Below are 14,025 nucleotides of genomic sequence, written 5' to 3' on the forward strand. Positions count from 1 at the left end.
AGAGTGAAACATGTTTCTTTTCTAAATGTTCTTTAAATATTATGATTAATTAGCTTGATAACAAGACGCGAGAAAGAATAATTGGCGGGGATAATAAAACCATTCTTCAAATAAAGCCATGTTAAAAAAGAAAAACGACTTAATCAATAAACTACTGCAACAAATAAAAGTTACACGGAACACAAAACCTGAACACTGCGAATCCAAACAAGAACGACAAAATTTAATTACATAATCAGTCTCAAAAAGTATCAATTTCCCCAGAGCATCAATAAACACAATTATAGAGAGCATTGGCACGTGTCTTCCTTATAGATGATTGTAAAGCTGTATCAGAGGGTAATAAGCTATAAAATATTTACTACATATACTGTATTGTTCGCTACAATTTTCGCTGCTATTTAATTAGAAAAAAAACATAATCCAAGTTTTAATTGCTTTTGAAGGTAGTGCAAATGAGCAACACGAATTAATTAATGACAAACAACTATACATTTTTTGCACATTTTATTTATGCAATATATCGCATGATCAAATTTTATCGAATCAAAATGAACCAACGCGAACACTTCATATTCTTAGTTTGGCTTTTGTTAAAAAGGAACAGTTGCAATCAGTAGCGACATACCTATGAAAAAAATGCTTTACTTAATAACTGCATTAGTTTGTATAATTTTTACACAATTTACTGCATGTTTTAGTTTAAAATCGCAAATGTTCCACATAGAAACGGAAAACCGATTAATTGAGCCGTCAATGAAAACAATAAAAGTCAGTTCAAGAATCGAATGCGCCTTGGTTTGCTCAAATGATAAGTGCTGCTCTAGTTCTTATGACACAATTCTAGAACATTGTTCATTATTTCGTGATTGCTGCCCTTCTAAGGATTTTTCAAAGGAATCACAAACATTGACGAAGATTTCAGGTAAGGCTTATACCTGCTAGTTTCATTTTTTTTATTTCTTTTTTTTTTAATTTGTTTATAGTTAGCATAATTTTCTTACATTTGCCACATCAAAAATTGATATTTAGTATTTAGTAAAAGTAATAAATTTAAATTAATACAATATCGAAACTTTTGAATTAAAATGCTTTAGACATGCATACAACATTTTCCACAGAAAATCTATGTATCAGAACCTTGATTAAGTATAGCTTTGTTACTCTAAGACGTATACCATAGGTAGCTTGATATGTTCTTTTTGTTTTGCGTATATCTATCGTTTGATATGATTATGATTATTGAATTGGTGTCGCGAAATGATAAGCACCGCGTTTACGTGAAAAAAGACACGTCTACTGTTTATAGATTGTCATCATATCCTGAATACAATGACCTTACAAAACAAATGATAATATTCATCTAAACTTGATGACAACATGGTCATTGTCGGTTGACATATTGACAATTACAGTTAATGTTGTTAAACCACTTATAGTATATATCTTTTTCTGCACAAATAAACATTTCAAGCATGTCATTCTGTTATTCAAATAATCAAATCAGCACCAAAATCTACCATTTTTCACATCTCAGACTGGCTCAAGTATAACAAAATTATTTAACCGCATCAAAGAAAACTTACCACTTTTGTATCTAACAATATATAGCCTCATAGTAAATCAATTATATTTTCATGTCAGGATGGATTGTATTATAATGATGGCAGCAATATTGGAAAACAAAATGACTACAGAATGTTGTCCGAATCAATTTAGAGTGGCAGCATATCCTTTCTGTATCCATAAAAATGGCCCGTCACTAAAGTCAGTAGATCGAGATGGTTTGTATTCAAAACAAAACTATTTAACAGCGTTAGCCATCATCCGACTCTGACATGACTCATTCCATTCGTACTTTATATTGGAAGTATGAAATGTTCTTTTCTAGGAATAGTATACTTTTAGTATATTATGTCGGTTTATTGATTTTTCAAGTTAACTGGAGAGTCTGGCAACATCATTACTAAAGTTAGAGATGAGTTGATACGATCAGATAATGTTCAAGTTTCCTGAAAGGGTTTCCATGCATGTTGACGACTTTTGAAACGCAAATATAGAAAAATCTATTACTTAAATTGATTGGAACTTATTTTGTGCAATGCATAAATGCTATTACTTTGAATAAAAATTGTTTTTAATTTTCTTGGTTTTAAAAACATATACGTAAAATATTAAGATAACAGTCGTTTTAACAAAATAAAATAAATGTACTAATGTACACAAACGTTATTCAATAATAAACACAATCTGTAAACGCGAAAAGAAAACGCGGGTTTACTTTCAAGTGCACGTAAAAATACACTTGTGAAATATATAGCTTTTAAGTGCACGTAAATATAAACTTGTGAAATCTGAAGTAAACGCCCGTTGACACGAGTAGACATTAGCAATTTCCATTTTGACTGCGTTAATGTAATAATCGTTAACGCGGAAATAGAAGATAGCTAACGAATTATGTGCACGCGGCGTTATCGTGCGTTTAAGTAATGTAATATTTGGTCTGTACCCAACTGTACGTAAACATATGAAACATTGATTATTTGGATATTATTTTATTTGTGTCTTTTTGTACGTATTTACTATTGAATTACCAATTGTGTACATTTGGTACTTATTATGGTGTATTCAATGAGGACATCTTTACAAAGTAATTTGATCGTATCATGTAATCCAGAATAAAGTACTTATTTTTTTAAATTTCAAGCCCTCTTGATTCACCAAATATATAGAGTGTTAGTTTCGTACTTGTATATAAGGTATAGTTCAAATAATTATTTCTTCTTAATATCAACACCCTTACAGATATTGATAACTTTTAATCACTATAGTTCTAAATAAAGATGATGCTCTTTCAAGAAGTTTCTTCATAAAGAATACAATACATCTCTGAATATTATTTTCTTTCGATATCAACCAAATTGGTACAATTTTATTCTATCGATAGTTAAGTGTCTACTTCGTAAAACAACAGTATTTGAAAATTATATATTAAACAAACAAATGCAAGCTGACACAGTTGACTATGCATTTCGTTGTTCTTTCCGTTGTAATAAACCCATTGTTTATATGTATGATTACGCTTTATCATGTTTACATTCTACAAAATTTACTATTTGGTATCATTTTAATGTTTAAGAAAAGTGAAACTGATTAATTAAGTAAGAAATAACATATCATTTGTTAATCCAGAAAACATGTTAGAAATGCATTTTAAATCGATTTAAAAGGGAGAATACACTGTTGTTTGTTTTTAATAGCAAAATATAATACACAATCAATACGTTTTTATCTAAATTGGAAACAAACTTTTATGTGAAGTTGTAATCATGATTTCATTGATTTTGCTAGAACAGTTTTCTCAATGTGAAAAGAAGAAACAAATAATTGATATATTTGTCTTGATAAATTTGTTATTTTTTGCACGTACATTTCAAGACTAGAATTGAAAACAAAACAACATAGACAATAATTCAGATAATCCCTGCAGGCAAACGTCTATTCTGGCAGTTTAAAAAGATATCCTAAATAAAGGCAACAGTAGTATACCGCTGTTCAAACTCATAAATCCATGGACAAAAAACAAAATCAGGGTAACAAACTAAAACTGAGGAAAAAGTATTAAATATAAGAGGAGAACAACGACACAACACTACAATGTAACACACACAGAAACGGACCAAGCATCAGACAAAATCCCACGAAAATAACAAATATAACATCAAAACCAAATACATGAATTTGGGATAGACAAGTACCGTGACACGTCTTATCGCAATGTGAATTTACACTCAAAAATAAGAGAAAACAAACGACGCAACGTTAAAATGTAACACACACAGAAACGAACTATAATATAACGATGGCCATATTCCTGACTTGGTACAGGACATTTTTAAAGGAAAAAATGGTGAGTTGAACCTGGTTTTGTGGCATGCCAAACCTCCCTCTTTTATAGCCATGTGAAATATAACATTAAAATGACAACTCAACACCACAGGACTACAATATAAATAAATTGGAGAACACAATTGACAAAGAAACACACGAACAACAGCCAACAAAAGGCAACAGCTTCAAAATTTTAATACGCGTGAAGTGCATTTTGTCCAAACAAGATCTACTAGTGACGCCCAGATACAAAAGTTTGAAAGCCGAAACAAGCACAAAGTGGAACAGCATCGAGGACCAAAAGATCAAAAAAGTTGTGCCAAAAACGGCCAAGGTTTTCTGTTAGTTACCAGAACATCCCTATTATTTAGAATAATTTATACTTTTGCAAACAGTAAATTTATAAAATTATATACAAAAGATGTACATGATAAGACTGAAGTATTAACTAATTACAGGAAACAATTGAAATACATTACATAACCAGACATTTGTAACACAAAACTTCTTTTAACTTATTTTACTACCACCGATGAGTCCCATGTGCATTTACAACATTAATCATAACAAATTGTAAGCTTTATATCTAAGATGAATTTTAGCTGGGTCAATGTATCTGCGGATGGTTTGTAACTCATATATCGTATACAGCGGACTTCTACTGTTACCTTTATAGATGTAATAGTAGCCTGAGAGTCCATTATTTTGTACATATTATATATGTCGCTGGATTATTAATTCATTACCGTTTACTAAACAGCTATAATCATTCATAGAAGTTTTTGATACTTGAGAACTACAAGGGATAGAACAGTAAAATGTGCATTTAGTTTAATGACTATTATTCCAATGTAAAAATATCTCTATGTCTCTTTGCTGCTTTTTTGTGTAATTTTTTTGTTTGTTTTCTAATGAAATGCATCAATTTGATTTTGATATTTATTAGTTTTGTATTAACATATATGGAATATCCGTCTCGTGGTTATATTTGCTGTTGGACTACTGTCTCCTTGACCTATATATACACCACATCTCCTTTGATTTATAGTTATAATACAAGACAATGTTAAGATATTTTAGATTTCGCCTGTTATTTTGTAAGCTTTCATTATTAAGATATAAGAAGATACAACTCTCCCTCACAATTTGTAAAAGTAAACGATAAGGTTTGATTATTTGTTGTGTTAACATTGTTACAGAAGCCAATACATCGGTTTACACTTTTTTAATGTATGGTTAATATTCTTCTTCTTGAATTTGTAAAACAGTTGAGATTATATGTACATGTGTTCAGACTCAATATCTTGGTTTAGAGTAGTCAACTTAATACATGTACACGGACAAAACCCTGAAGGCGTAACATACAATTCCTACAGTTGGTGATCGTTGTTCACGTGTTAATTCGGGTTTTCTTATAAAAGTTTTAAGACATCAATAGCTTTCTCAAACCCTTATACATTTTATAAACATGGACAGATGTAATCAAAAATTAAAAATGATTTTCTAAAACTGTTCTTTAAATTATAGTACATAATCAACAGGGAATTTAAAATATACTAGTATTGATACAATGAGACACCTATTCTTCAATCAAAAGAAACAGACAATTACAGGTCAATGTATGGACCTCACTTTGTGTTCCTGTTCGTTAGAATATCTAAAGATCCCAGTATGACCAAATGTAAAACTGTCCAAAAACGAAAATCATCGTCCCAATTACTTTTATGACTAGGAACACAAAAAAAAGTGTTAATGTTAAACGTCACGTGCAGCTTTGACTAAATCAGGATAGTAAAGTGTTGTACCGCAAGTCGGAGTATCATGTACGGTGACCTTTGACAATCCGTGTCAATTATGATAGGATTATAACACACCTCACCAGGAGTGTGAATCCTTAAACACAACCGCAAAATTGAAACATTAGAAATCACTGTACAATTCCTATGGCTGCTGGTCGCCACCTAAGCCTCAAAAAATTAATATGACAGACAACCTCAGCAACACTCACTGATTTTATAGTTTTCGAGCCCGTCAAACGTGCTTAATGTATATGTGTCATTTTGGTCTCTTGTGGACAGTTGTCTCATTGGCAATCATACCACAACTTCTTTTTTATATTCAATATTGATCAATCTACCAAATAGTTAATAATTTTCCCGATTTTTTTTTTCAATCTTAGGGCTAAATCCTGCACCGAAGGACTGTAGCGAGTTACCAGCTGAATCATGTAGTGGAGTGTATGTCATACAGCCTGAAAACGGACCCAGCATGACAGTTTTCTGTGAAATGGGTATCGATAATGGAGGATGGACTGTAAGTTATATGCTTCGAAACAATGGTTATGTCGTCTCTGCTACGCGCCACTGTTTCGGATTTTGTTTATGTCATACATTTCTATACTAAAATAGGACATATATCATAATTAATTACCGAATAATTTGCTTGAAGCAAATACTGTATAGCGGGTTATTTTGGCGGGGTGCAAATTTTCACTTATTTTCGCGAGTACAACAAAATTTCAAGCCGCACATGCAAAGGTATATAAAAAAAAAATAACCGCCAAAATATTTCGAAAATCGCGAAATTTTCCACCCGCGAAAATAACCTGCTATACGATACATACACTACAAACCATTAAAGTCTGAAATGGCCTATATCTGTACTCGACTGTACTGATTTTTACTCGACCAGTCTGAATTGGTCTGACTGTTACTTGACATTACTCGACCCCAGTCTGAACCTTACTCGACTGTACTGAATCGTACTTGACCCTTATCTTTGTCGTTGAAAATAGTCTGAACTATTACTCGACCAGTCTGAAACAGTCTTAACCCATTCTTGACATGTACTCGACCTATTTTTCCAGTCTAAACCATACTTAACCAAAGGTCTGAACAATACTCGACCAGTCTGAACCATACTAGACCAAAAAACCTCTACTTTTTTAGCTGTTAAAATAAATTTCTTTTTAACTGACATATATAACAACAGACAACAAAATTTATAAAAGATTTTAACCTTATAAAAGAAATATATCTCTGATTATATTAAGGATAACAAATATATATTATATATAACTTATATCAAAAAGGGATAAAATTAAATAAATAAATGAAATTGTTTTTCTGATTAGTGGTGAAATATAAAGTATAACCTCTGCTTGGGGGCAAACTCATAAATAAGATCACACCTGGTCAGAGGTATTAAATTCTAAATAACATTGATTCAAAATTGCAACATCCTGTTTAAATTAAATAACAAGGCCTTTCGAATATACATGTATGTACTAGATAAGTAATACACGAATTTAAGAAAATAGGGCTTTCTTTTTACCTGTAAAACAGACATGTACTGAGACAATTAGAACATATTAAAGTGCTTTATGTATGCCATGTTATTTGACAAAAAAATGCTTAAATTAATTGAAATTTTTTTTTACTGTTACTTTGGAATACATTTCCTTTCTTAAAAAGTTTATCAAGGATTGCTATGGAAATTCTATTATAATGATTATATTAAATTTTTGGTTTAATAAAACAAAACAATTAAGCTCTCATTTTTTTTAAATTTATTAAGTTGTTTTATATACTATTTTATATATATCTTATAAAAAACAGTGCATTATTACCTGAACTCAACTGACACCATAAATCTATACTAGGCTTAAGTTAATGGTGAAAATAGTCCAGTTACCATAAAATGCTTCCGAAATATTAATAAAATTTTGAATAATATTGAAAATATTAGTCACAATTCATTTTGTTAGATTATTTGATTAGCTTGTTTTATTTATATTTTAAAAGTTGATATATATTATTATGTAAGTGCTGATTAATATTGAGTTCAAGTTATATTATGATTGATTATTGTGAAATTTTAATTTCAATACTGTATTGAATACATTTTTAATTTCAAGTTGTTGTTCAAATTTCATTTTTATTAAAAACAATTCCTAAATTGATAAAACTCAGTTGATAGATACAAAGAATAGGTCTAGTTTGGTTAAGACTTGGTCGAGTATGGTTCAGACTAGGTCGAGTATGGTTCAGACTATGTCGAGTACGGTTCAGACTAGGTCGAGTATGGTTCAGACTAGGTCGAGTACGGTTCAGACTCGTATAAAACGGTTAAGTACTGGTCAAGTACACATTCAGACTGTTAAGTATGGTTCAGACTTCAGTCGAGTATTATCAAGTAAATCTCAGACGAATTCAGACTGGTCGAGTAAAAATCAGTACAGTCGAGTACAGATATAGGCCATTTCAGACTTTTAATGGTTTGTAGTGATATAAAAGGCATTTTGAAGTCTTTTTAAATACTAGTTTTCTAGACAATGATCAATTAAAAAAAAATTAAAATTCTTTTAGTTATATGCACCACTATATGTCTATTTGCAATTGGTGGGAAAGTTATGCTTGTACAGCATGATATGCTACTGTACATGACCTGTCAACGGTGGTAGCACTATTGTATGAGACAAAAATAGTTGGGAGGTTATGCGATTCGATTTGGTTTTACTCCCGTCTTCTCTTTATACCTTACTGGATAAGACAAATGTAATACCCTTCAATGTGTTCAGAGGATCTGAAAAGGCCATACCCATTTAGTTCGTTCCAGAAAGTTACTGCAACTCTGTTCTGGCAATACAAATGCTTATTAGATTAAAGCTAAAAAGAACATTAGGACATAAAAAAAAATATCTTCATAAGTGTTTACCATACTCTTTGTCTGGCTTTTTTACAACTATTCTAACTGTGTTTGTCGTATAGGATATCTATGTAATCAATATTTTCCATACATTTTATTTTCAATAATTAAAATGTTGAAACATGATCTCTAAATAGCTATGTATCCAAAGCAATATTTTGCATGTATTAGCCACTAAATATTGCAAAACGGGTCATAAAAAGTCAAATACGTCCCACATTTAGATGAAAAATAGAATTTCATTACCTTAAAATCACATCTTTTCTGAACCGTTGACCTTTGTCTATCAAAAATTAAGGTTTTTTTCCCTCTTTCTTTTTTATAAAAGTGCATCAGAAAAAGGTGGAATAACTTTAAGACCTATGTGGGGTAAGACCAACACTTATCTAAAGTATACATCATGGTCTCGATCGATATCAATTCAGAGTATTACTCCATTAGGTACGAATCGTTAATTTATATCAGTAAATAAAATATCGGGTTGTTGATTTGTACAATGCTACAATAGTAATATAGTTTTCTTTATATTTATACTAACATTACTATTGTATCTTATTAGACTGTCCAAAGAAGATATGATGGAACTGTTGATTTCTATAGGTTATGGGATGATTACAAAACCGGATTCGGGAACATTGCTGGAGAACATTGGCTTGGTAAGTTTATACAAGCAAAACATTTTGTCATGCAAATGGGTGTTTTTTGTCCTTTTTAACATTTTTCAACAAGTTCGGAATTTGTTTGACTTTTCATTTTTTATATGTGATATGTTAAATGAAATTAAATACATGCATTTCAAAACTAGTAAATAAAAACACTTCTTAATAAAACAAGATAAAAACGTATGCTTTGTCAGTATTTGATTGATTAACAAAAACAAATAATATTGTTTTAACACTTCGCATAAAATGCCAAACTGCTATCTAAAAAATATAAGTTATAGTGTAAGTTATTCGTCTTAAAGAATTTGTTGTATTACGGGTTTACATAATTCAAAGGCGCACACTAAAACTAAGAATCATTCTAGTCATTATATATGTAATCTGACTAGCGTAGAAAATATGAACATATATTATTCCACTGCATGTGGATTTTGATAGCGAAAGAAACATCTGATTGGTTAAAACTATTCCACGTGACGTCGAACCAAACTTAAATTCCCTTCTGAGTATCATATTCCCCTCTGAACGTCGGGATTTCCTTAAGCGACGTTACCCACAGTTAATGTTTTAAACTTTGTTAATGATAGTAAAGTTATTTCGTTTTTAAAACTATTTCAGCTCTAAATCAGACATGAAGGAATAATTCAAAACGTTTAATCGGTTCTTGTTATCATTTTGTATGTTGTGTTTAGTTATAGAAAAACAAACGGATAAGAAAATAATTATGTAAACTAATATTTTATGTTCAGAAGTAAAAAAAAAGTATGAAAGTATAGGCAATGGAGAAAAAACATGCATTTTCCTTTGCTTCGGGAGATATGAAGATTTCCTCACCCTCGCAAATCTTCATATCTCCCTCAGGCACGGGAAATAAATGTATATAATTACAAAAGCAAGGGTCCGTAGTTAAGCCAAACTAATAACGTTACACGCATAACTTCAAAACATTGAATAATAGTTTATATAAAATGCATGCAACGTACATGTACTTAAGATTTGATGAACAGAAATATTTTGTGACCAAGAAATTAAAATAATAAATACTGGAAAAGATTTGTCCAAACTTACTTATTAGCGTTTGAAAACAAAAAATGTTAATCAATACGATAAAACTGATTTAAGCTGTTGAAAATTCTCTTTGTCCTCGAATATAAACCCGTATGTCAATTGCATATTTGTCTTTATTTTATACCAATGTTTATCAATAATACGAGATCCCTTCTGTGAATGCAATCTGAAGGGTTGTTAAACTTTAACAAATATATGTCCTGTTAATATTCAACACATATTAATTACCAATCTTACAGGGAATGATAATCTACATTTCATACTTCGACAAAGATCCTACCAAGTCCGATTTGACCTTGAAGATTTTACAGGGGTTACAGCGTATGCTGTATATAGTAGAATGTATGTTGGCGACGAGAGTGCTAACTATAAACTCAATCTGACCGGTTACAATGGAACAGCAGGTAATCATTATGTAACAAATAGTTACCAAGTTTCTTTTATGATATTTGCGATTTCTTAAATCCTTGGGTCATAGTTTAAGTTTTATTAAGATCATATATCAGTATCCAATCGGCTGCTAGCAGTCACTTCAATATTTAAATTTAAATGAAAATTATAAAAAAAAAAAAAAATTGATAACATTAAAAGCATGATTTTTATAGTTTAGAGGAGTAAAAGACACATAGGAAATCGTTTTATGACCCTTTCAAGCTGTTGAAAATTCTCTTTGTCCTCGAATATAAACCCGTATGTCAGTTGCATATTTGTCTTTATTTTATACCAATATTTATTAATAAAACGACATCAAAGAATTAATTTTATATATAACATATATAACAAATCACTGTAAAAACATTTAAAGATAGAAATAGAAATATGTATGGAAAGCCCCTCTACCCCCAAAAATGTACAGTGAAAACCTATCGGAGACCGCTTAAATGACTATGAGACCCCCTGGTCTTTCATTGTCCATAAAATTAGATAAAACCGTAGGCTCTATATATATATATATATATATATATATATATATATAAAGGTTGTATCAAAAGGATTTCCCAGAAAAATGTCATCTTCAATATCTACGAAGGGCTTAGATTGTCATTTTTCAAATAAAAATTGTCAAAATTACAGGACACAAGGCACGGGGCAATGGAGAGAACCCCTGATGTCTCAATCTCCCTCATATTTTGCACACAGTTAGGTAATATGTAGATACAAACTTGATTTTAAGGACTTTGGGTACACTTCATGTCTCCTATGTTTAAGGAGGGCCCAAATTACCAGTTGGATATTCAAAATTAATAGTGAAAACCTACCGGAGACGGCTTAAATTACGATGAGACCCCCAGTCTCTCAATGTCCATAAAATTCGACAGAATCATAGGCTCTGGATATATAAAGGTTGTATCAAAAGGATTTATGTTTGAACAGGTGGTCTCACCGTCTCACATTCATGTAAGCGGTCTTAGGTAGGTTTTCACTATATATTTAGAATATCCAACTTGCACTTTGGGCCCTCCGTAAACATGGAAGACAGGAAGTGTACCCAAATTCCTTTGAGCCATGTTTGTATCTGCATATTAACAAACTGTCTGTTTGATATTAGGCAGAGTGAGAGATCAGAGGGCTCTCACCATGGCCCTGTTTTCAATCACTATATTACTGGAAACTGAACGTGTTTCTTTCAACTAGATTCCTATTGATCTTGCTAGAATTTTTACGGTTCACTGACTTAGGTAAAACGTACACATAATAATGTTGTATCATGTCGTACATGCTTTACAGGTAATGGTATGTTGAATTATAGAGGATTAAGTGGTATGATGTTTAGTACTCGTGACAGGGACAACGATAAAGGTACAAAAAATTGTGCTGTCAGTAGAAAAGGCGCCTGGTGGTATCGCGCATGTGCTGCGGTCAATATTAATGGTGTATACCAGTACTCAAAAGAGAATTCTTACTCGGCAGTTTATTGGAAGCCGTGGAGAGATATGTCTGGACTCAAAAAGACAATGATGATGATCAAACCAAAACCTTGACATAAACAGTTATCAGCGGTCAACATCACGGAATATTGATCGATACAATATATAGGTGTCTCAACTCTCTGTGGTCTCAGATCTTTATATACCAGTTTCGTTGACTGACCTTTAATTTTATTTCTTTTATCGAAACTCTACTACGAGATTTTGAAATTTGGACATGGATTTACATGTTATGTGACTCGTGTATAGCGAGAGAAACTTACCTTGACGACGCACCCGGTATGGCTCCTTTTACATTTCCTGATATTCTCTGTGATTGTTTGCTTACCTTGATTCGTCTCTCTGTATCCTATTTACGTGATTAGAATATTGGTAAACTACTGCTAACTGAATTACAAATATGACTGACAACCAATCAAACAGTTTACATGGAAAGATTATATTTTACTTATGTTAGTTTTCGTTTGAAAACACGACTTAAACTGTTTATGACGCTTAACACTAAACCACTTGCATGTGTACTGATTGATATGTTTTCTTGGAAAACATAATCGTTGTATAAATTGTAATTGGCTTATCTGACTTTCGATAACTTCGACTTCTATTTGATAGGTACTTTATGTCGTTTTTTGTGAACGGATTTTTGGGTTTTGTGCTGACCTCATGAGTCAACCTCTATCTTATTTATATGTGCATTTTTATAATTATGAAACTCTGTTTCACAAATTACTGTAGATTCGAGTTAGAATAGAGTTTATCGCTTAAAATCATGCTTCAGTCCTCCAGATTCTTTACTGGCTTTTCCCAAGTTGGAAGCCTATTCATCGATTGTTATTGGGTTGTTTTACTATCTGCCATTTCATTTCTTTCGTTTATTATTCTAGTATAGAACATGCCATTGGTTTCATTGGTAAAATACATTTGTTTTGCTGGTATGTTTTTTGTTAGCTTATTTTACGGTATAAGTTTTTGTTAACGTCGACGTACGGTAATCTATTGCTACACACATCCATGGCCTAACGTCGACGTACGGTAATCTATTGCTACACACATCCATGGCCTAACGTCGACGTACGGTAATCTATTGCTACACACATCCATGGCCTAACGTCGACGTACGGTAATCTATTGCTACACACATCCATGGCCTAACGTTGACGTACGGTAATCTATTGCTACACACATCCATGGCCTAACGTCGACGTACGGTAATCTATTGCTACACACATCCATGGCCTAACGTCGACGTACGGTAATCTATTGCTACAAACATCCATGGCCTTTTGTTTCTGGTGGATGGTTGTCACATTTGTAATCATACCACTTATCTTTGTTGATTAAGTTATAAATGTAGTAGTGCATCTGAATAAATATACGAGTCACATCGTATTGCAGGAATTGTATATCAGAATATTTATGCTTTTAATGTCATTAGTTATCAAAGGTACCAGGATTATAATTTAGTACGCCAGACGCGCGTTTCCTCTACATAAGACTCGTCAATGACGATCATATCAAAATATTTATAAAGCCAGACAAGTACAAAGTTGAAGAGCATTGAGCATCCAAAATTCCAAAAAGTTGTGCGAAATACGGCTAAGTTAATCTATATAGTTATCAAAAGTACCAGGATTATAATTTAGTACGCCAGACGCGCGTTTCGTCTTCATAAGACTCATCAGTGACGCTCATTAATCTGTGCCTGGGATAAGAAAATCCTTAGTTTTTCGAAAAATTCAAAGTTAATACGATACAGTTTTGATCCCACT

General features: G+C 31.8%; 1 protein-coding gene across 1 annotated transcript; it reads left to right on the top strand.

Moving 5' to 3' along the window:
• Positions 1–521: 521 nt before the first annotated feature.
• On the top strand, positions 522–13,640 carry LOC139503180 (fibrinogen-like protein A). Its single transcript, XM_071292924.1, has 5 exons — positions 522–925; positions 6,071–6,204; positions 9,158–9,254; positions 10,568–10,732; positions 12,057–13,640. Exons 1-5 carry the CDS (start codon positions 631–633, stop codon positions 12,308–12,310), a joined length of 945 nt encoding a protein of 314 aa, XP_071149025.1. The 5' UTR covers positions 522–630; the 3' UTR covers positions 12,311–13,640.
• The last annotated feature ends 385 nt before the right edge of the window (positions 13,641–14,025 follow it).

The sequence above is a fragment of the Mytilus edulis genome, chromosome 14, assembly GCF_963676685.1.
Source record: "Mytilus edulis chromosome 14, xbMytEdul2.2, whole genome shotgun sequence".
NCBI classification, from domain to species: Eukaryota; Metazoa; Mollusca; class Bivalvia; order Mytilida; family Mytilidae; genus Mytilus; species Mytilus edulis.